Raw genomic sequence first — 21,943 nt, 5'->3', positions numbered from 1 at the left:
GTAACCTGCCTAAATGAATATCGCCCTGTAGCACTGTCCTGCTGTACTCCCTGTCACCCACGAAGAGCTGATGACACAACGGTGGTAGGACTGATCACTGACGACGATGAGGTAGGAGGTCAGAGACCTTGCAGTGTGGTGCCAGGACAACAACCTCTTCCTCAACGTGAGAAAGACAAAGGAGCTGATCGTGAACTACAGGAAATGGAAAGGGGAGTACTCCCCAATCCACATAGATGGGGCTGTGGTGGAGTGGGTCAAGATCATCAGTATCCACATCACTAACGAATTAACATGGTTCACACACCCACACAGTTGTGAAGAGGGCATGACAGTTGCATCACTGCTTGGTAAGGCAACTGCAAGGAACCCGACTGCAAGACACTACAGAGGGTTGTGAGTACGGCGCAGTATATCACTGGGGCAGAGCTCCCTGCCATCCAGGACCTCTATACCAGGCGGTGTCAGAGGAAGGCCCAAAAAATTGTCAAAGACTCCAGCCACCTAAGCCATAGACTGTTCTCTCTGCTACCACACAGCAAGTGCTACCAGTGCACCAAATCTGGAACCAATAGGACCCTGAACAGCTTCTACCGCCAAGCTATAAGACTGCTAAATAGCTAATCAAATGGCTACCTGAACTACCTGCATTGAACCTTTTTTTTTAATGAACTCTTGCACTGACTATGCACAACAGTGGACTCTACCCACACACACATACTTACACTGACACTACATACTCCCAAACACACATAACGTGCACATCCTCACCACTTACGCTGCTGCTACAGCTCACTTTATCCCATTGCCTAGTCACTTTACCCCTATCTATATGTACATAGCTACCATAATTACCTTGTACCCCTGCACATCGACTCGGTACTGGTACTCCCTGTATATAGCCTTGTTATTTTTACTCGTTATTTACTGCGTATTTATTCCTCGTGTAAATATTTATATATTTTTGTCAATCCATAACTCTGCATTATGGAAAAGGACCTGTAAGCATTTCACTGTTATTCTACACCGGTTGCATCCTGGATCTGGGCGGCAGGTAGCCTAGCGTTTAAGCGTGTTGGGCCAGTAACCGAAAGTTTGCTGGTTTGAATCCTCGAGCCGACTAGGTGGAAAATCTATCGATGTGCCCTTGAGCAAGGCACTTAACCCTAGTTGCACTGAATAAGAGCTTCTGCTAAATGACTAAACTGCAAAGAAAAATGTGCAACACTAAAAAGAACACTCAATTATTCAAATGTTTTTCTAGACATGTTTATTCAGTCATTGGATTCATATGTACATACAGAAATATTCAGGCACTATGGACTGAGTTCTCAGCTTGCAAATAATTACAATGTTTTCATTCTTTTCAATTTACAAAAGAAAAAAAATATTACTCCCTGAAAAAGGTAGCAAATCTTGTGTTTTTAAATATGAATCATACATAACAGAAATTAAGAGGGCAAAATGAGAACCTTGTAGTCTCCATTTGGTTGTTCATTATATAGCCCCCTATTTAGATTCATTCCTACAGTCACACACTGAAACACATTCATGCCTAACCAGTCTCCACTCTATCCCGTAAACACTACTACTCTCCACAATCAAGAGTAAATGTGACAAATTATAATTAAAATAAAAAATATATTCATTCTTTAAAAGGAACTCAAATCAATGTTGCTCTGCAATCCGCATCACTGTGCAACACTTGAACAAAAAAAATCCTCCTTTAGAGGTAGAGGATGTGTTTGACAAAAGGGGCTTTTCTCTTTGTGGGGAGGCGGGTCAGTGGTTTCACTATAGGATGGGGGGAGGACGTTGGGCCCACCTTGGCCCCAAGGAGGAAAGGCAGAGCAGGAGGGATGAGCCTGTCCACTTAATAGAGAAAGCAGAGAGCAACCATCCCTTCACCCTCAGCCCTGACCAACAGCAGAGATTGAGCATTGTGTATGTCTGTGTGAAAAGTCATCAGTAAGTTCATACGGAAGTGTACATGGGTCTGTGTATAAACGTGCATGTTTGGTCAGGGGGCGTATGATATTGCAGATTTGGTAGCAGAGACATCAGTAGAAGCAGACTGTGTGGAGGAAAGGCCTATTGCTCTTGTCCTCAAACTCTTGCAGCAGCTCGTCCATCTCGTTTTCCATGTCATCGGTGTGCTGGATCTGAGACGGGGAGAAGGGACAGTCTGAACACAACACCTGCTACACTGGGCAAGGCAAATGCATCAAATACAATTTAAGTCCCAGTTTAACAGAATCACAGAGACATACCACTAACTCATGCACCATTGCTGTCTCTCAACACAATCATCCTAACACCACAAAATGCTCTGTGTATGTTCTTCAATTACATGTACTGTATGTCACCAACATGTATCTAGCAGAGCTCATTCAACACTGTAGAAAAAAAGACCACTATGTACCCCAGGAGTACAGAGTCTCTGACTCCCCATTATACCATGTTCCTATAACAAAAACTGACATTCCCTATGACAAAGTAACTGTGTGATTGTAGCTGCGTAGGGTCAGGCAGACAGACACTCACACACTGACACAGCTCACAGATGAGGAAAGCCCCCAGTGTGGCCTCCTCGTGGTTGTCCTGGATGTCCACGTTGATGACGTGAACCGGCGTGAAGGTCTCCTGCTCCCGGGAGCTCAGGTCTGAGTGGGATAGTGATAGTTGATCAACATGTAGACAGAGTGGCATAGCGCTAGACTAACTTTGTAGTTATGCATGCTTTCATGGAAGTGTATTCAATATTTCAGTTGCATTTCACATGCATTAAACCCCATTTATAATAGTTCATAGCTTGACACGTGAATCCCTCCACCCTTCTGTCACCAGTCCCCTCACCCTCCAGCACTTGGTCGTAGACCCTCTCCTCACAGGTGATGACCAGGTCAAACTGGTCCTTACAGCTCTGGAAGCGTTCCGGTCGGGACTTAATCCGCTTGTTGCGGTCCAACATGTGCAGGATTCCGTTCTGCGTGTATCTGAGGTGCTGAGGGTCAAGGAACACAGCAAGACGAGGGACAACACACAAGACCTCAAACATTAAGGGATCTATGAAAATATATCAAACGTCTCAGATTGACACCAGTTAGACAACACCCTCTAGAGGCCAAAACTCATAACACATGAAAAACATTTTTGATCTTTAGAAGTTTAATAACTTGAAATAAGATCCTGTAATAACTATTGTAACTGGTATCTAATAAACTACCGGTGCAGTATTCTAGATAAACTCACCTTCCTCACCTAACAATTTTTACATTTGGAGAAAATATGTTGGGTTTAGGAAGAAAGAGGGAGATGAATAGTCAAGAAAATATTACAGAAATGTTCTCCAATCCTTGCCTGCACTGTAAGGATGGGTGTCAACTTGTACACTCCTTAAATAGGGACTTGGGAAGTGAAAGGAGCGTTATTTAGTTCCCACTAACAATTCATACATATCCCCTTTCTTTTTACAAGCATGCAGATATCTCGATTGTCCAAAAAATCTTTGGGGGTACATTTAAAACACTAGTGGGCATGCCTTCTAACACAGAACTGTCTCAAATACTTCAGTCTTACGCTGAATCCCAAATTGATTGCTAGCCCCTACCCTGCTATGCACTTCAGTAGATCTGATAGGATTTTATTGGCATCTACAATATGATAATAGCTCCAATGTTCACCTTCCTGCTTACACCTATCCAATTTATTCAGATCCCAAGTGTAGCAGTAGGAGTCCATTTAAGGTTGGACCATGTGGGCTCCAGAGTTGTTATATGAATTGATGCCTTTTCAAAGATAAGAACTTGGCTTCAATGGCAAATTTATTTTTATGAGGAGTGTGGTTGAGAACCCTGTAGTGGAAGGAAGGGGTCCAATTATTTACATGTGGAAGCATATACTAACACAGAAGGAATGAATGTTCACATTCAAAAGTAGTGTCCTTGCCAATTTACAACACAAGATTTAAATTAAACAGACTACTAGTTGGGTCAAATACATATAGTGCGCAACAAACCAGCATTTCTGTTTTGTTTATAGTCTACATCCTGGTCCTGATATGGAAAGACTGAGATATATTCCCTAGACCTTCTGGTTTCTGGGCCCAGAAACAACCTACCTGGCTATAGAGGATAAATGGATACTTCTTTACATGAACCTGTCAAAAGTGAAATCTTTCATGCACCCCACTCATTAGAAAAAGCAATGTGACAGCATGTGAAATCTCACAAATAGATGTGAGGACATGCCTGAGTGCCAGTCTGTATGTGCCATCATGCAAACTCCATGTCATTCACTGTCATGCCAATGTTTGGCTCGACAAGTGCAGCAACGGTGTTTGCAAGAACACAAACAGATCTGGGATCAGGTTAGTGAAGGCCATCCTTTACTACAAAATCATAAACTTTAACATGCACCTCCATGTTCAGTGACCCGCATGTTTTCATACATATAATTTGGTATATTTCCAGTGAATATTAAGAGAATAACTCACTGAAGAAAGGAAACATGGAAGAGATAGGGCTGTGTTTAAGGTGTGTGTGAATGCAAGTGTGCAGGGGATACAGCTCCTTGTCCTTGCGGACCAGGTCGTTGTACATCTGTTCATAAGTAGTTTTGAAGTCATACACATTGGGCTTGTCCGGTGCTGGCCCAGGTAGCTTCACATGGGATCCTGTCCCAAAAGAGCGTACGTCAAAGCCACGCTTACTGTAGAGACGGAAAGAAATAGAGAATGAAACGGGAAATTATGGTTACTTTCAGACCAGTACATACAATGCAAAAAGTATACAGACCACAGCATGGGAAATGCGTGGATGTCATCATCAATGAAGTTCTCATCATAAGAGCCATATTGCAGGAATCTTCTGTAATTCCCCAATAGGCTCTCCTTACCTTTCTTTCCATCAGTTTTTTTTACTCAGTGAAATGACAAATTAGTCGTAAGATGTATTATTTTAGTGTTACCCTGCCTAAAATGTTGATTCATTTTGAGGCTGTTGGGTGACAATTGCGTTATGATCCTTTCATGGAATAATCCAGAACATGAAAGTAAGTTGTAGGCGATGCAGGTCTAACTATTTGTATACATTTTTTTCTAATCATATTTTTACAATTTCAGGTAGTTGACCGATTCGTTGCCTACCTAGCACTAGCCAGTTTGTTCTAGTTACTTCCAGCTAGTGACTGACGGCTATGCCGACAGTCACTGCACTGAGTTAAAAATGCCCTACTTCCGGTAGTCGTAACACCGGCGAGGAAAAATACATTTACTTTTTCTCCATGTGTGACACTCGTAATTAGTTGAGCTTCATAAAGACCTAGAAGTATACGTCTCAGTCTTGTAAAATATGGAAGTTAGCCATATTAGTGTAATAAAATGCGTCGACCCTTCGTTTGTCGTAAAAAGACTACGGTCGGCGTAGCAAGCCTGCATTGTTGTGTGGAGGGTGAGCTCTCAACCAAGTAAAAAAAAACAGGCCGCTGAAAATCAAAAGTTGCGGCTTCGTGACATGTCGTCGTAGTTTGTCTTCCAGTAATGTTACCTGAGGATGTTGTGCGCTTCCATGCTGCGGTTCTGGTTGCTCGAGCACACCACCGCCACGCGCAGCGGGTGGCTCGGCATTGCGAATGCTATTTTTCTGAAAGAACTAGCAATCGAATGTTAAGAAAGTACAACTTGTTTAAACGTGGTACAAATGTAGCTATTACAAAAGGACTGCAGGGAAAACCTTCGTTTTAACTAACCAACCAAATACAACAGGGTATATATAAATGAGTCAAAGCGATCTGACAACCTTCTTTCTGTGAGCCTGTTAAAATGGCGACGGGGAGTTTTAACCACAAGGTTTTACAGCTGATGTCATATGGGGGCAGGGCTTCACACCAAAGCCATTTATGGTGCATCCATCCATTGTGCATGCATGACGTCATCCAAACATAAACTTCTCCGGTCTGACCCGATCAAGCCCCGAGGATGCTGGAAAACAGGCTGCAACTGTGCCACATGTATCCGTTATTAATTGCACACAGTCTAGGCATAACCATCTATATTTTATTTGTACAATGGATGGATGGACGGATAGATACAAATATTAATAATATTTTTCTGTACACGGGTACACATACACACATATTCGGTGTGTTTTATTGATTCCACAGGGCCTCCTAAAGTAGAGGTTTGGCACAGTATTTGGCAGACTGCAGAGCAGACCAGCCTGTTAAAGGTCAATGACATACATAGCTCTCTACAGCCATGACAAGATATGGCGAATAGGAATCATTCTTGGCTGCCTGGGGGTTAATTGTTGACATTAATTAAATGAATCCTCTCTGAGGTAAAAATGAAAAAAGCACGAATTAAATTACCTACTGTGCTTGCACTTATTATTTGCCACTTAACAGAGGTAATCATAACCAATATATAACTGGGCTCCAAAAAAATTGAGAAATCTTTATAAATACTGGTTTATACTGGTTGGCACACATTTTTTTTCTCCTCTGCTCAACTATAGACAATGTTTCACTCTTAGGTAGGCCTACCGACTACCATCTTACTATCTCTAATACAGCACACATTGATTTCTAGCAGAAAGGCTGAGATAAATACACATGAGAGGAAAATATGCACACAAAAACAGAGATGTAATTATCTGAGCCCTATCATTTGAAAAGTATTTAATAGTATTTGAAAGTGTGGTGGTTTGTTCTGAGGCTTAGTTCATCATTCTTCCACAAGCTTGCACATCGGTATGATGTATTTTAGTCGTGTGTAAGGTGCGATGCCCTGAATCTGTGTGAGATTTCTATTATGTGTGTGTGGTTGTTCAATCACAGTATGTTACATACATGTGTTTTTAGTGTATGGATTTAGATGTGGGAGTAAAAGAAATTAGTGTGATATTGCTTAACAAGAATACAAGTGTGTGTGTGTGCGTGCGTGAGTGACATTAGTGGCGAGAGTGTGTGTGGTATGTGGAGTGTGAGTGCTGTGTCGTGGGGCTCATGATGTTCTCAGTGATGTACGCCACCAACAGGCAGATGATGACCAGCATCACACAGATGGCTCCTCCCACTGTTGTCATGGCGATCACAATGTCCTGCATGCCCAAGGGTGAGACGGTGAACTCCACGCAGTCTCCCAGGTCCTGTCTTTGGCCTGCTCCTCCTGAGTGGGGCAGTGGGGTCAGGGTGGAGGCCAGCGGATGTAGGCAGATGCGGTAGGGGATGTTCTCATGGAGCTCAGTCAGCAGGAAGTCCCTGCAACCGGAGCCAAGATGAAGACCAGCGCACTCAAACTGGGTGTAGCTCCCATTCCACCAGCAGCTCAGCGCAAACCCACCTCTTCTGACCCGTCGTCCACTGAATACCCTCTTTGGTGAGGCAGTCAAAATCCTGCTCTCTTCCCCAAGCCCTGTCCTAGGGGCCCCTTTCTGTCCCTCTACAATTGTTCCTCTAGTCTTAGTCTCTTGTTTATCTAGGTCATGTCTAGCTGTGTTTCCTTTGGTTGTCCCTTGAGCCTCTTCCCTCAGACCTTCGTATGTCCACTGTAGCAGCACGCTACCGTTGGTCAGAACGTTGGCCACCAGGGACCCTCCTGGAGATGGAACAGTCCGGCAGTCTCCATGATGACACCTGAACCCCTGCTGTGTGTGTCGAAAACACAACCGCCCCCCGATTCCCCCCTCTGTTACCCGGTAGGCACATATTGGTGCCACTTCTCCCTCCATGGCCATGACCCACCTTGTTCCACCTTGCACATGGTCTGGCCAGCCAGATATCACAGTGGTTCCTGTATTGCCTCTGCTGGTGTTGATGGATGAAGTGCCATTCCTATGGCTGAGGTCCCCCTCCAGCTTTGGTGTGCTCATAGTTTGATTCTTACTGAAATAATCAATACCGTAGTTATGGTGTTGGCCAGAGTTTGGGGAGACACCCACGTCCTTCTCGCTTCCCTCGTCTGATGAAGATGCTGACGATGATGGTGATTGCCCATCGCGGCCGCCTCGTGTCTGGTTGGAAACTGCGATTGTTGCGCGGCACAAACAGAGAAGCACTGCCGAGAAGGCGACCAGGGACAGCCGCGGTTGGCCTCTCATGTCTTCCCGTCTTACAGGTTCACTCTCACTGTATTTAGTGAAAATTGATAGTGGACTGCGCCGTTACTGTCAGCGGAGATCCGAGGCGAGAAAGAGAGGTACGGGGGCAGGTGCCTTCCATAACAGTCGTAAACCACCAATGCGGTGTAGCCTCTCCCCGGTGCAGAGCACGAAAACAATCTGCAACAAAAGCGAACAGTAACAATCATATACCTAGTTGGATGATTGATAGTTTGCAATCCACACTATTAGAGAATGAGCCAGACTGCTATCACTTGGATACGCATGCTTGATCTGTTTATCCATACACAAATGTTGGTTATGCACACAACTAAACCAACCAATAAATAGGTCACATCGCTTATTACAATTGTTCATGTAACGGAAATCAATGTAAGATGCATTTTGCCTATTTGAGAAAATAACTTCCATGTCTGGGTTTTCGAGAACGAGGACCGCGGCAGTTATCTTTTTAATCCCATTTGGCCCAGTCTTGTCCTCCAGTCAGGCTTTCTTTGATGGTTGTTGTGAGGAAGTGTGTGTTTGTGTGTGTCTGTCAGAATGTTTGTAGCCTAGTCATCAACAATCAATTACATCATGAGTCATCATTTCAAATCCCCACTCCAATATTAATTTCCCTGCCACCATTTCCGTTACTTTTTTGTGCCTTTCCATCCTTCCTTCCACTCTCCTCTTCCCCACATTTGGTGTTAGGCTGTAGTCTTCAAGGCTGATGTGTGTAGCCTTTTGTCTATGCTATCAAGTCAGGCAGTTTATTGGAAATGCATTACAGGACATTGTTTTGTGCATGTTTATCCTGTAATACAAATGTCATATTTTCAGGAAAAAATTTTATTGTAGAAGACTATGAAACTTGCAGCAATTAACTCTGGTAACAGTTTATAACACATTAATGAGATACATTTATGTTACGCTAACTGACATTTGGATATCGTCAGCGGTCACCCAGGGCTGTTGTTGGTTTTGATGTGATGCTATTTCCAAACCTACAGCGTCCTCAAGTGGCGATAATTGATAATAGGTCTATAACGTTCTACAATATTCTGGCGCTAGTTAAACGGCAGACCTTGTAGAGAGCTAGGTTTCTTTTGCACACACTCAAACACTTCTGAAGATTTTTGCTGAAACATCCATTTCTGGTTAGTTGTACAACCTCTTTATAACCTCTTTAAAATAGTATCATCGTTAGAACGATCAGATAATAGGAAAACCAGAGCTAGATTACAACAATCTAAATACACATTGATTGCTGTGTTGATGAGTAAGTAGCCTAATCATCATATGGGTAATACAACTCCAAGTCTAACACCTACTGGCAGATATAATGGTCACAAAAAGCTTCATATATGTGAAGATCTTGAATATAAGAGCATTTCATTTTAATTTCTGATCAATTCGACTTAGCAGTTCACTGACAAGGTTATTGGAGGTAATGATTATATTTCCATTCCCAAAAGGAAACAATAGGCAAGCTAGTAGGGCCAAGGGAGAGGACAGGAACAGTGTGATTAATGAATAATACTGCAGCATCAGTGGATGGGATGGTTTTAATAAGACCCCTGGGAAGCCCCTGGGGTATGCTGGGTAAATTAGTCTGATGATGCCTCTCTACATCTGAGCAATGGGAGCTAACGATGAGGGGGTAGAGACACTCATGGGATGGGGCACGAACAAAGGGATCATAACATATCACACAAACATCTAAATATACATGTATGGCCCAACAGATATCTGACACAATCACATACCCCTGTTAAAATAGGAAGATTTCACCATGTTTTATTTGTTTGAATTAACCATTTACAGCCTGCTGTGTAACAGGGCAAAAAAATAAATACATGTCTGGACACCCACTGAAATGAGCTGAAATTATTTGTATATCTTTATGGTCTCAGGTGTTAGTCAGCCTCACATGTCTTGTAGATGTGGCCTGTCTGTGGGGTATGAGTTGATAAGAGGTGTGTGTCTTTGCAGCTGGCCAATGGAGTGAAAAATCTGCATGCCTTAGCAGCAGGTAAGGGCATGGTATCTAGGCGACAAATTATTGGAGTAAATTGACCCTGAGCCGGGTCAGCAACGGGATGGCTTTGTTTGTGCATGAGTGTGTGTGTCTATATAAATAGTTCACAATGAACAGGATAAAGGCAGATATACAATGGATACCCTGGTAGAGTAACAGAGTAGGGAGAGTAGCTCTCACCACTCTTGAGAGTTGAGACACATCCATGCAATGAATAAGAAATAAATAGTAGCGCCATGCTAAGGAGGATGCGATGTCGGAGGTCCTCACTGTAGATGCTATTCTGTTTGGGTTTCTGGTCTTCTCTGGCATCCTGGGAAACATACTGGTCATCCATGTGGTGAGGAGAGAACTATCAAAAAAATAAATGGAACCCAGCTGCCAATAGCCATGGAATATCAGCCTAAGAGGACATCACACAGTGTTTAGTGTAATAATGAATTATACTCTCTCTCGCCCTCTCTCTCAGGTGTTCCAGTCGGCCATTGAAAGTTTGTCTCGTCGGCTCCCTCCCTCTGACACCATCCTGGTGAACCTGTCGCTGGCCAACCTGCTGACGTCTCTGTTCCGCACGGTACCCATCTTTGTGTCTGATCTGGGTCTGGACGTGTCACTGTCCCAGGGCTGGTGCCGCCTCTTCATGTTTCTGTGGGTGTGGTGGCGGGCCGTGAGCTGCTGGGTCACTCTGACCCTCAGTGCCTTCCACTGTGCCACCCTGAAGCGCCAGCATGTGGCCATGGGCCCCCTTGCACAGGAGCATGAGAGGAGGAAGGTGTGGGTGGCTCTGGGGCTGGTCTGGGGGCTCAATCTGGCCTTTTCCCTGCCAGCGCTGGTCTACACCACACATGTCCAAGGCAATGCCACGGTGGAGCTGATGGTGATCAGCTGCACCACCAGACCCCTGCTGGGCTGTATGTGGGAATTCCCCTCGGAGGAGCAGGGCTCAGCTTTCGCCTCCACCTCCCTGGCCCTCAACGAGGTGGTTCCCCTGGTGCTGATGGTGGGCACCAACCTGGCTACGCTGCACTCGCTGGCCAAACACATCCGGGCCGTCACCTCGGCGGGCGAGGCAGGGGGAGGGACGCATGGCGAGCTGGACAGACACGTGGCCAGTGAACGCAAGGCCAGTCATGTGATCATGTTGCTGGTGATGCTGTTTGTGGTGTGCTGGGTCCTGCAAGTTGCGGCGGTGACATACTATAACCATAACAGGGGGAACCATGCGGAGGAGCTGCTGACTGTGGCCCACTTCTCTGCCTCTGTGTTTGTGGGCTTCAGTCCCATGGTGGTGGCTCTGGGACACGGCAAGCTGAGGAGGAGGATCATGAGGATGATCGCTGGCTGTGCTGACAGAGTGAAATGTCAACAGGAGAAAATAATAGATGAAAGCAAAGCTCCAGACAAAAGGGAGAGGACTGCAAAACAAACCGTTTTCACTATTCAGAAGGAGAGAGAGGTTATCAAATAAGAGGAGAGAGTTAAAGCAAATATGAATGAATGAATGAATGAATGAATGAATGAATGAATGAAGGCGTACCACTTTGTATGGAATCATTAATTAACCAATGCTTGCCTCCCCTTCAGTCTGTGTTTAAATGTCAACATGTATATAAAACCATGTCTAAATATGTAATAACCCAACCAATAAATACCATAGTACTTTTAAAGTATTGGAATGTTTAAGATCTTCTACATTTGGAGTATTGAAATATTGTGAAGTTTGTGAAACTCTGATGTAGAGGAACCTCAGGCTGGGAGATGGTATATGACTGTTTTTTAAAGAGCAAACAAGTCAGAACATGTAACAACAACTATCTACAGCTAGGAGTGCCCTCTTACGTACAGTCAATATATCAAAAACATTCTCTCACTCACAAAAAGGCAGCTTGCCAGAAATAAATTGTGTTAATGTAGTCTCACTGACAAGTACAGAGTATCACATTTTATTCCAATTAAGAACTCAACAATATTTTCTACAAAACCCCTCCAAACAAGTGACAGTGCTCTTCCTCAGTACTGATCACTGCATCCTTAGAAATGGTCATATAAAATGAATGGGTTTGTCTGTCATAGCGGCCATATTAAAACAGCCTTCCTAAGGAAGAGGATCAAAATGGATGCCAATGGTTAGAGGAATGCTAACAACCATATAATTCTATGTTACTGTTAGGCTGAGGGCAAGTATAATATCTTTCCACTGACTTCCCCATAATGTCAGTTGCAGTGTGTGTGTCAGAGTGTGGGCTCTGTCAGTGAGTAAGAATAGACTTAATGACAGCACGCAGCCGCAGGTGACCCACTGCCAGCACGATGGGCGAAATGGCATTGAAGATGGTGTTGGCAAAGCGAGCTGTAACCAGGAGGAACTCGGCTGACAAACCTCGGTTGAAGTTAAACTAGTTTATAGAAATGAGGCTGGTTCCCCAAGACCCAATGAAGAGCATTATGAGGGCTGGAATCACCTAGAGAAAGAGGGAGGGCAGGGAGGGAAAATACTGTGAAACTATTTACCTGTTTTCTTTTTCTCTTAGCATAAGGGTCATAAAACATACACATAAACATGTATTTTCTGTAATAACACTGTTTGTTGAAAGCGAACCTGGATCCTCAATCAATCAATCAAATGTATTTATAAAGCCTTTTCTATATCAGCAGATGTCACAGAGTGGTAAATTAACACCTTGGTAATCCATAAGCCATTTCTTCCCACATTCCTCATGTTACAGGTACACATTACATGTGCTGTACTTCTCCATCCTTCCATCCACAGTAAGCAGGGTACATATAACACGGCATAATTCTGAATCCTGTCCAGCCTCTTTCACCTTGACAGCTTGTCTCTCGGCCGGTGCCCTCTTCAGGGCGGGTGCGTCCGTGGTCATGTGTGCGGTGTAGCGGGTCCTGCTGTGGGCATAGAGCGTGTAGAGGGAGGCAAGGTTGGTGATGGCCATCAGCATAATGGGCACTGTCTCGTGGATCACCATGGAGGTGGTGGCTTAGGCCAGGCCCGCGTAGCTGGAGGGGAAGTCCCACAAACAGCCCAGCGGGGTGCGTGTGCTGCTGTTGAACAACATCAGGGTCTGCATGGGAGGGGGAGGAGAGAAGTGGAGAGAGGAGATGAGAAGCGGGAGGGGATGAGAAGATAGGAGAAGAGAGGAGAGGGGTGGGAAGTGTCGGAGGGGAGAGGACAGGAGAGGAGACAAGGCAGGGAAGCCACACTCACACCCCCATCAAGAAGCAACACTGGTCTCTGGAGGAGTACAGCTACAGAGAGAGAGAGCTGGGTGTCAGTTTTTGTGTGTGTCTGTGTGTGTGTGTACACAATAGTGTCGACCGGAACAATACTAATTCCAGCAATTATGGCACGGTATATTGTCAGCTTGCTTTCATTTCACATAGCATATCTCCAATCACAGACCCCACCACCCTCCCTTGCGCTTACATTTTAAACTACCACTCCTCAAAGATCAGCGCAAAACCCTCTGATATCTTAAATATCAAATCCCATAATCACAACCCTTTTACTTAGAGCCCAAACCACACACAATCCCCATACCTGCCTCTCCCTTGTCTCGAGCACCCACATAAAGCCATTATTCTTCAACATCCTCTACTCCAGTGCTCGACCCTTGTCCCAGACCAACCCAGCTCCAGGTCAGCGATGACCAGCAGGGCGTTCCTCAGGACAGACATGAGCAGGTTGGAGAGGGCCATGTTCATCAGGTGGAGTTATGTACTCCACTGGGGTCTTTGAACACGTTCTCCCCGATCACACCAACCACTGTGGTGTTACCCGTGATACCCAGCTGGATCAGAATAATGTACAAGGCGGTCTGAGTGGAAGACGTGGTGACACAGAGCCCCATCCCCACCGGCTCCTGCCCTCTCAACTCCGGCATTGGGGCCTCCATCTCAGCTACTGAATTAGAATGAGTCCTGGTTAGAATACTTTGTCTCTCTGCATCCTAATCCAGGGCACTATTTTCAGAAGTTTTTTTTTTTTAGAAGAGCGAGTTATATTCCAGTAACTGTCAGCTCCATTCTATCTGCATCTTCTAATCCACTGCTAGATGTTTTATTCTAAACATGAACACCTAAATACAAATGCACAAAAAATACGTATCTATTTCAGGTACACTTTTATACACTCCCTCTCTCTGTAGCATCCAGCACAAGCCCAACCTCCCACAGAAGTACCTATGTAAACTCACCATGGAGACCAGATAAATACAAAGTAGTTCCTGGCATATCCATCCACCTATCTTTCCCTAGTTACTCAACTAACCTCTGCTAGGCCAGAGATATTGTGGGGGTTCCAATCCCAGGGTTTAGCTACTGAGCGCGCATATAAAGGGAACACGAGAGATTCATCAGTCAGCCTAATTGAAACATGTTTCCTTAGCAGCTAGGTTCATTATGATGCCTAGCTTCCCTAGGGAGGGATGTAGAGGTGTGTTTGGTTGTGGTGCTGAATGGGTGGCAGGTAGCCTAGCAGTTAGAGGGTTGCCAGTTTGAATCCCGGGTACGACAGGAAAACGTAAAGCTAGCAACCGCAGCGTTGTTGGTATCAAAGTCCTAGAAGCCATTGAGCAAGGCACTTAACCCCCCACAACAGCATCAAAACCTGTATATATCAAATTTCAAATCAAATTTATTTTTATATAGCCCTTCGTACATCAGCTGATATCTCAAAGTGCTGTACAGAAACCCAGCCTAAAACCCCAAACAGCAAGCAAAGCATGTGAAAGAAGCACGGTGGCTAGGAAAAAATCCCTAGGAAAAACTCCCTAGAAAGGCCAAAAACCTAGGAAGAAACCTAGAGAGGAACCAGGCTATGAGGGGTGGCCAGTCCTCTTCTGGCTGTGCAGGGTGGATATTATAACAGAACATGGTCAAGATGTTAAAATGTTAAAATGTTCATAAATGACCAGCATGGTCAAATAATAATAATCATAGTAGTTGTCGAGGGTGCAACAAGCACGTCCGGTGAACAGGTCAGGGTTCCATAGCCGCAGGCAGAACAGTTGAAACTGGAGCAGCAGCACGGCCAGGTGGACTGGGGACAGCAAGGAGTCATCATACCAGGTAGTCCTGAGGCATGGTCCTAGGGCTCAGGTCCTCCGAGAGAAAGACAGAAAGAGAGAAAGAGAGAATTAGAGAGAGCATATTTAAAATCACACAGGACACCGGATAAGACAAGAGAAATACTCCAGATGTAACAGACTGACCCTAGCCCCCCGACACATAAACTACTGCAGCATAAATACTGGAGGCTGAGACAGGAGGGATCAGAAGACACTGTGGCCCCATCCGATGATACCCCCGGACAGGGCCAAACAGGCAGGATATAACTCCACCCACTTTGCCAAAGCACAGTCCCCACACCACTAGAGGGATGTCTCCAACCACCAACTTACCGTCCTAAGACAAGGCCGAGTATAGCCCACAACGATCTCCGCCATGGCACAACCCAAGGGGGGGCGCCAACCCAGACAGGAAGACCACGTCAGTGACTCAACCCACTCAAGTGACGCACCCCTCCCATGGACGGCATGGAAGAACTCCAGTAAGCCAGTGACTCAGCCCCTGTAAAAGGGTTAGAGGCAGAGAATCCCAGTGGAAAGAGGGGAACCGGCAAGGCAGAGACAGCAAGGGCGGTTCGTTGCTCCAGCCTTTCCGTTCACCTTCACACTCCTGGGCCAGACTATACTTAATCATAGGACCTACTGAAGAGATAAGTCTTCAGTAAAGACTTAAAGGTTGAGACTGAGTCTGCGTCTCTCACATTGGTAGGCAGACCATTCCATAAAAATTGAGCTCTATAGGAGAAAGCCCTACCTCCAGCCGTTTGCTTAGAAATTCTAGGGACAATTAGGAGGCCTGCGTCTTGTGACCGTAGCGTACGTGTAGGTATGTACGGCAGGACCAAATCGGAAAGATAGGTAGGAGCAAGCCCATGTAATGCTTTGTAGGTTAGCAGTAAAACCTTGAAATCAGCCCTTGCCTTAACAGGAAGCCAGTGTAGGGAGGCTAGCACTGGAGTAATATGATCACATTTTTTGGTTCTAGTCAGGATTCTAGCAGCCGTATTTAACACTAACTGAAGTTTATTTAGTGCTTTATCCGGGTAGCCGTAAAGTAGAGCATTGCAGTAGTCCAGCCTAGAAGTAACAAAAGCATGGATTAATTTTTCTGCGTCATTTTTGGACAGAAAGTTTCTGATTTTTGCAATGTTACGTAGATGGAAAAAAGCTGTCCTTGAAACAGTCTTGATATGTTCTTCAAAAGAGAGATCAGGGTCCAGAGTAACGCCGAGGTCCTTCACAGTTTTATTTGAGACGACTGTACAACCATCCAGATTAATTGTCAGATTCAACAGAAGATCTCTTTGTTTCTTGGGACCTAGAACAAGCATCTCTGTTTTGTCCGAGTTTAAAAGTAGAAAGTTTGCAGCCATCCACTTCTTTATGTCTGAAACACAGGCTTCTAGCGAGGGCAATTTTGGGGCTTCACCATGTTTCATTGAAATGTACAGCTGTGTGTCGTCCGCATAGCAGTGAAATGTAACATTATGTTTTCGAATGACATCCCCAAGAGGTAAAATATATAGTGAAAACAATAGTGGTCCTAAAACGGAACCTTGGGCAACACCGCAATTTACAATTGATTTGTCAGAGGACAAACCATTCACAGAGACAAACTGATATCTTTCCGACAGATAAGACCTAAACCAGGCCAGAACTTGTCCATGTAGACCAATTTGGGTTTCCAATCTCTCCAAAAGAATGTGGTGATCGATGGTATCAAAAGCGGCACTAAGATCTAGGAGCACGAGGACAGATGCAGAGCCTCGGTCTGACGTCATTAAAAGGTCATTTACCACCTTCACAAGTGCAGTCTCAGTGCTATGATGGGGTCTAAAACCAGACTGAAGCGTTTCGTATACATTGTTTGTCTTCAGGAAGGCAGTGAGTTGATGTGCAACAGATTTTTCAATTTTTTTTGAGAGGAATGGAAGATTCGATATAGGCCGATAGTTTTTTATAATTTCTGGATCAAGATTTGGCTTTATTACTGCCACTTTTAGTGAGCTTGGTACACATCCGGTGGATAGAGAGCCGTTTATTATGTTCAACATAGGAGGGCCAAGCACAGGAAGCAGCTCTTTCAGTAGTTTAGTTGGAATAGGGTCCAGTATGCAGCTTGAGGGTTTGGAGGCCATGATTATTTTCATCATTGTGTCAAGAGATATAGTACTAAAACACTTTTAGTATCTCCCTTGATCCTAGGTCCTGGCAGAGTTGTGTAGACTCAGGAAAATGGAGCTTTGGAGGAATACCCAGATTTAAAGGAGTCTGTAATTTGCTTTCTAATGATCATGATCTTTTCCTCAAAGAAGTTCATAAATGTATTACTGCTGAAGTGAAAGCCATCCTCCATTTGCGAAGGCTGCTTTTTAGTTAGCTTTGCGACAGTATCAAAAAGAAATTTCGGATTGTTCTTATTTTCCTCAATTAAGTTGGAAAAATAGGATGATCGAGCAGCAGTGAGGGCTCTTCGATACTGCACGGTACTGTCTTTCCAAGCTAGTCGGAAGACTTCCAGTTTGGTGTGGCGCCATTTCCGTTCCAATTTTCTGGAAGCTTGCTTCAGAGCTCGTGTATTTTCTGTATACCAGGGAGCTAGTTTCTTATGACAGATGTTTTTAGTTTTTAGGGGTGCAACTGCATCTAGGGTTAAATTGAGTTCCTCGGTTAGGTGGTTAACTGATTTTTGTCCTCTGACGTCCTTGGGTAGGCAGAGGCAGTCTGGAAGGGCAAATAAGGAAATAGAAACAAAAAAAACATGATATAAAACATTAGGATATCACTTATTACACAGTGTGTTTCCTATGGGTGAGTGGTGTGCGCCTTTCTCACCTGCTTTGGAGGCAGGGGAGAAGCTGGAGGGGACGTCCAGGGTGGGGGTGCCCACAGCCAGCAGTCCCCCTCCTGCTAGCTTAGCCTTGGCGATGCGTGCATCCAGGGCCAGGTGATACTGGTCCACTTCTTTTAGCATACTGGGGAGGGAGACGTTGGGCAGTGAGTACAGCCTCAGGATCCGCCCACAGATCTCCCTCATATATATATATATATATATATATATATATATATATATATATGAGTCTTTCGGAGGGGTTGGGTTAAAAGCGTAAGTCACATTTCAGTTAAACCTTGTGTGCGGTTGACCAATACAGTGATCTAAATCACTTGATGCCATTCATAAAACAAGACAACAGATCATCTAAAAGCATTTTTATTTCAAAAATATTGTTCAGACAAAAGCTTTGGACTATGATCTTAGAGCATAGTTTCCCAAATTATAATGTAATACAAACAATCTACAAAAGTGAAAACATTGGAAAGTCTGGCTTGTATTTGGTCCATGATGTGCTGTTCCATAGGTCATTTACGATAGCTCTTCCTTGATAACACCTATGAGAGTTATCTTCTACGTGAGTATTCATCTCTCCTTCCTCTTCCTCGCTCCCTCTCCCGTTCCCGCCGACGCTCCCGCTCTTTTTCCCTTTCTCTATCCCTGCGACTGATTTTCTGGCGGTGGGTGGGAGAGACAGAGCGCAAAGGAGAAGACACACTGCGACTGCGTCTGAAAACAGAGAGTGAAGTTAGTCTCAGAGCTCAGAACCAAAATGGAGTCCATATGAAACAGAGTAAGGCACAGTGCTTCTTCCATACCTTCTTCTGGAAGGAGACATGGACTGAGTCTCTCTCCTCTCATCACTACGACTCCCTCTTTTCTTCCTGAGTGAGAAAAAAAAGGAGAAAAGCAAAAGTAGAAGAGTCTTCATTTCATGAGGGAAAGCAGCTCCATTCAATCGCACAAATATACCCAGTACAGATATCCCCATACTCCAGTAGAGGAAGAATACTTACTCGTCTCCGTTAGTGAGTTTCCGGCAGGCATTTTTTAGGGCGACTTGATTTAGGGGAGACTCCCTGTTGGTCTGTGGTACAGCAGGCGACGCTAGGACAAAGAGAGATGAGCATACGGAACTTTGTAGGAGGAAATGGTTCAAAAGTCAAAGGGTTGCTAAAGGAAATGATGAGCACATGAGACAAACAGAAGTGGAGAGGACGGTAATAATCATTTAAAAAAAGATGCCAGGATGCAAAAATAAGGAAATAGAAACAAAAAAAACATGATATAAAACATTAGGATATCACTTATTACACAGTGTGTTTCCTATGGGTGAATGGTGTGCGCCTTTCTCACCTGCTTTGGAGGCAGGGGAGAAGCTGGAGGGGACGTCCAGGGTGGGGGTGCCCACAGCCAGCAGTCCCCCTCCTGCCAGCTTAGCCTTGGCGATGCGTGCATCCAGGGCCAGGTGACACTGGTCCACTTCTTTTAGCATACTGGGGAGGGAGACGTTGGGCAGTGAGTACAGCCTCAGGATCCGCCCACAGATCTCCCTCAGGTCCTCCTCAGACGCACCAAACAGCAGGAACCAGGGGGGCTGGTCCGGCAGAGGGATCTGCATGGAAGACGGGAGGAGGGTGAGGAATCAGACAGGTGGTCATGTCGCTGTTATGGATATCTGGGAGCTATATAGACCAGCTAATCATGTTTGAGCATATGTCCTTAGATAAAATCTTTGTTTGTGTAGTAGGTGTGCTGATATGTGCAGGTGTATGAATGACAACCTGGGATGGTATACTACTGTAAAATACCTTATGTGTTAGCATGTTTAAAGCACATAAGTGTACACTGTAGTGTCCTACCTGAAGTGTTCTGGCTGACAGGTAGATACAGGCACAGGCCACGGTCTCAGCACTGAACCTCAGGAACACATCTGTCCTCAAACTGTCATTCATGTAGTTCCTAGAAAACAGACAGCAGCAGAGAGAGGCGGAGAGCGAGATGAAAATAGATAAATAAGAACTCTTCCTAATATGACATTCAAGATACATTGAGAAATGATTAAACAAAATAAAGACAAAATATCAAGAAGATACTCACCAAGCTGTCTGTACCAGCTTTGTATTCTTCTCACACTCCAGCACCTGGAGGTACATCACAATGATCTGTGACAGAGGAGCACAAAAACTGTTAGGGATGTGTTCCCAAGACCAGATGCAATGTAAATTGCCGTAGACAAGATAATTTGTTAGGCATGTCATGGTAATACAAATCCAAGCCTACAGTAGCAATCACAACAAACCAGTAGGACAAACAGGGCCTAAACCACAGTGGTTATCAATTGTCCTGTTTTAGATAAAATGCGCCACTGAATGTATTGAAGGTGGTGAGGTAAGGAGTCTGCTGCTTGCCTTGTGGGGGTGTTTGACATGCACACAGAAGCCCAGCTCCTTCAGCACTCTCCTCTCCGTCTTGATCACCTGAGCCTTGGCACTGATGTAGCTGGCATCCAAAGGCATGGGGACCTGGGTCCTGGAAGATACACATGGTTAGCGATATACACAATAACGCAAGAGGGTTGGGAGAACTGGAAGAGGAGTTCAGAACCCCTTACCTTTTGCCTTTGCTGTGTTTGAGGTGGTAGAACACATTGAGAACATCGCGTACCCTGCGCGGTTCCTCCTCAATCTTTGAAGCCAGGTGCACACAAGCCATGGCAACCATCTGGAAAGAGGCAGGCAGGGAGGTAGATGGGTATTTTGAGAAGGGGAAAGAGGACAAATGGCATCATGGGATTAGTTAGTCACAGCAACAGGGTGAACGTTTGCGCTAAGTTTGATAAAGGATTTTTGCAGTGGAACTGGTTGCCAAACAGAGCAGGATAATGAGGGTCCTACCTCCGCACAGTGTCTGACGAACGATTTGCAGTAGTAGAACCTCTGGAAAAGGATCTGCCCCGTGGCCATGGCTACCTGGAGAGAACGTTTATCAATTAACTTGCTAACTACGATTTAAATCCATCGCATGGCCTGCCTCATTGGTAAACAACATGCGTCTTTAACTTAGCTGTTGATTTTAGACATGGTCTCGTGTTTGACCTGTACAATTAGATTTGTCTGACTTTGAATGCAAATTCTACTTAACTTCGGCACAATAGTTAGCTAAATAGCTGTTACCAACCTGCGGGAGTCTAAGCAGAATACCCGCGGCCTGTATCAACTCACAGCCCCGCATTCGCAGCTGCTCCTCGGTATCCGCGGAGAGCCCATGTTCAGCGGACGGACTCTGCTGTAGTCGCTCCGGCGGCAGGAGACAGTTATCTAAAGTTAGGGTTACACCAGAGTATATTTTATCCCCTATAAGAATTCCCTCCCCGGGAATTCTCAAGTCTTCTGCCGCCATCACATATTCAATAGTCGGTTGCATGACACCAGGCAAGACCGAGGCCCAGTCCAGCCCGGGACTCCAGTACAGTCTCTACCGATTGGATGGTCCGTATGTAAACCGCGCCCCTTGCTATTCTTCATACTGGTTGTGATTGGTTATTGTGGTCTTGAATTTCGTTGCGTAAACCAATAATAGCAGTATTTTTTAAACGGTGGAAGCTGTTAATTTTTATTTCTGCAAATTCCGGTGTTCATCGTTTTGTAAAAGTTTGCATTGTTTTGATAACAGAATGTTATTTCTAAGCGTGTGTTGCAGTTGAAAAAGTTATTGTCTCTTGAGGGAAGAGCCTATCATTGATAAAATGGACTCACTTGGGTAAAAAAGATTTGCTGTTTAATAGGCTAAATCTTAATTAATGCAGATCAATCTATGGTGGGGCTGCAAGGCATTTGACAATTTTGTCTAGAGATATTAATGGTCATACTGTACCTGACAACAA

At 44.7% G+C, this 21,943-nt stretch overlaps 4 protein-coding genes and 1 pseudogene across 4 annotated transcripts; 1 reads left to right on the top strand and 4 right to left on the bottom strand.

Annotated features, from left to right (window-relative positions):
* Positions 1-1,256: 1,256 nt before the first annotated feature.
* Positions 1,257-5,799, bottom strand: ssu72 (SSU72 homolog, RNA polymerase II CTD phosphatase). The gene is made up of 5 exons (NM_001139654.1): positions 5,547-5,799; positions 4,567-4,710; positions 2,857-2,996; positions 2,545-2,663; positions 1,257-2,162 (listed from the first exon to the last, which is right to left on the bottom strand). The coding sequence occupies exons 1-5, from the start codon at positions 5,624-5,626 to the stop codon at positions 2,061-2,063; spliced, it is 585 nt and encodes a 194-aa protein (NP_001133126.1). The 5' UTR covers positions 5,627-5,799; the 3' UTR covers positions 1,257-2,060.
* Positions 5,800-6,041: 242 nt separating this feature from the next.
* On the bottom strand, positions 6,042-8,621 carry LOC106565645 (uncharacterized). The gene has a single exon (XM_045691673.2). The coding sequence runs from the start codon at positions 8,097-8,099 to the stop codon at positions 6,951-6,953; it is 1,149 nt and encodes a 382-aa protein (XP_045547629.1). The 5' UTR covers positions 8,100-8,621; the 3' UTR covers positions 6,042-6,950.
* A 1,772-nt stretch (positions 8,622-10,393) lies between these two features.
* Positions 10,394-11,772, top strand: ora4 (olfactory receptor class A related 4). Its single transcript, XM_014133060.3, has 2 exons — positions 10,394-10,480; positions 10,610-11,772. Exons 1-2 carry the CDS (start codon positions 10,394-10,396, stop codon positions 11,606-11,608), a joined length of 1,086 nt encoding a protein of 361 aa, XP_013988535.1. The 3' UTR covers positions 11,609-11,772.
* A 617-nt stretch (positions 11,773-12,389) lies between these two features.
* LOC123725656 (olfactory receptor class A-like protein 4) lies at positions 12,390-13,854 on the bottom strand (annotated as a pseudogene).
* Positions 13,855-18,419: 4,565 nt separating this feature from the next.
* Positions 18,420-21,753, bottom strand: LOC106565646 (cyclin-L1). Its single transcript, XM_014132974.3, has 10 exons — positions 21,238-21,753; positions 20,955-21,029; positions 20,672-20,781; positions 20,469-20,589; positions 20,158-20,222; positions 19,920-20,019; positions 19,414-19,672; positions 19,074-19,164; positions 18,876-18,941; positions 18,420-18,786 (listed from the first exon to the last, which is right to left on the bottom strand). Exons 1-10 carry the CDS (start codon positions 21,481-21,483, stop codon positions 18,624-18,626), a joined length of 1,296 nt encoding a protein of 431 aa, XP_013988449.1. The 5' UTR covers positions 21,484-21,753; the 3' UTR covers positions 18,420-18,623.
* Between the last annotated feature and the right edge of the window lie 190 nt (positions 21,754-21,943).

This window comes from Salmo salar, chromosome 12 (genome assembly GCF_965601325.2).
Source record: "Salmo salar chromosome 12, fSalSal1, whole genome shotgun sequence".
Taxonomy (NCBI): Eukaryota; Metazoa; Chordata; class Actinopteri; order Salmoniformes; family Salmonidae; genus Salmo; species Salmo salar.
Note: the sequence above shows the minus strand (reverse complement) of the source record. Positions and strands in the feature narration are given on the sequence as shown.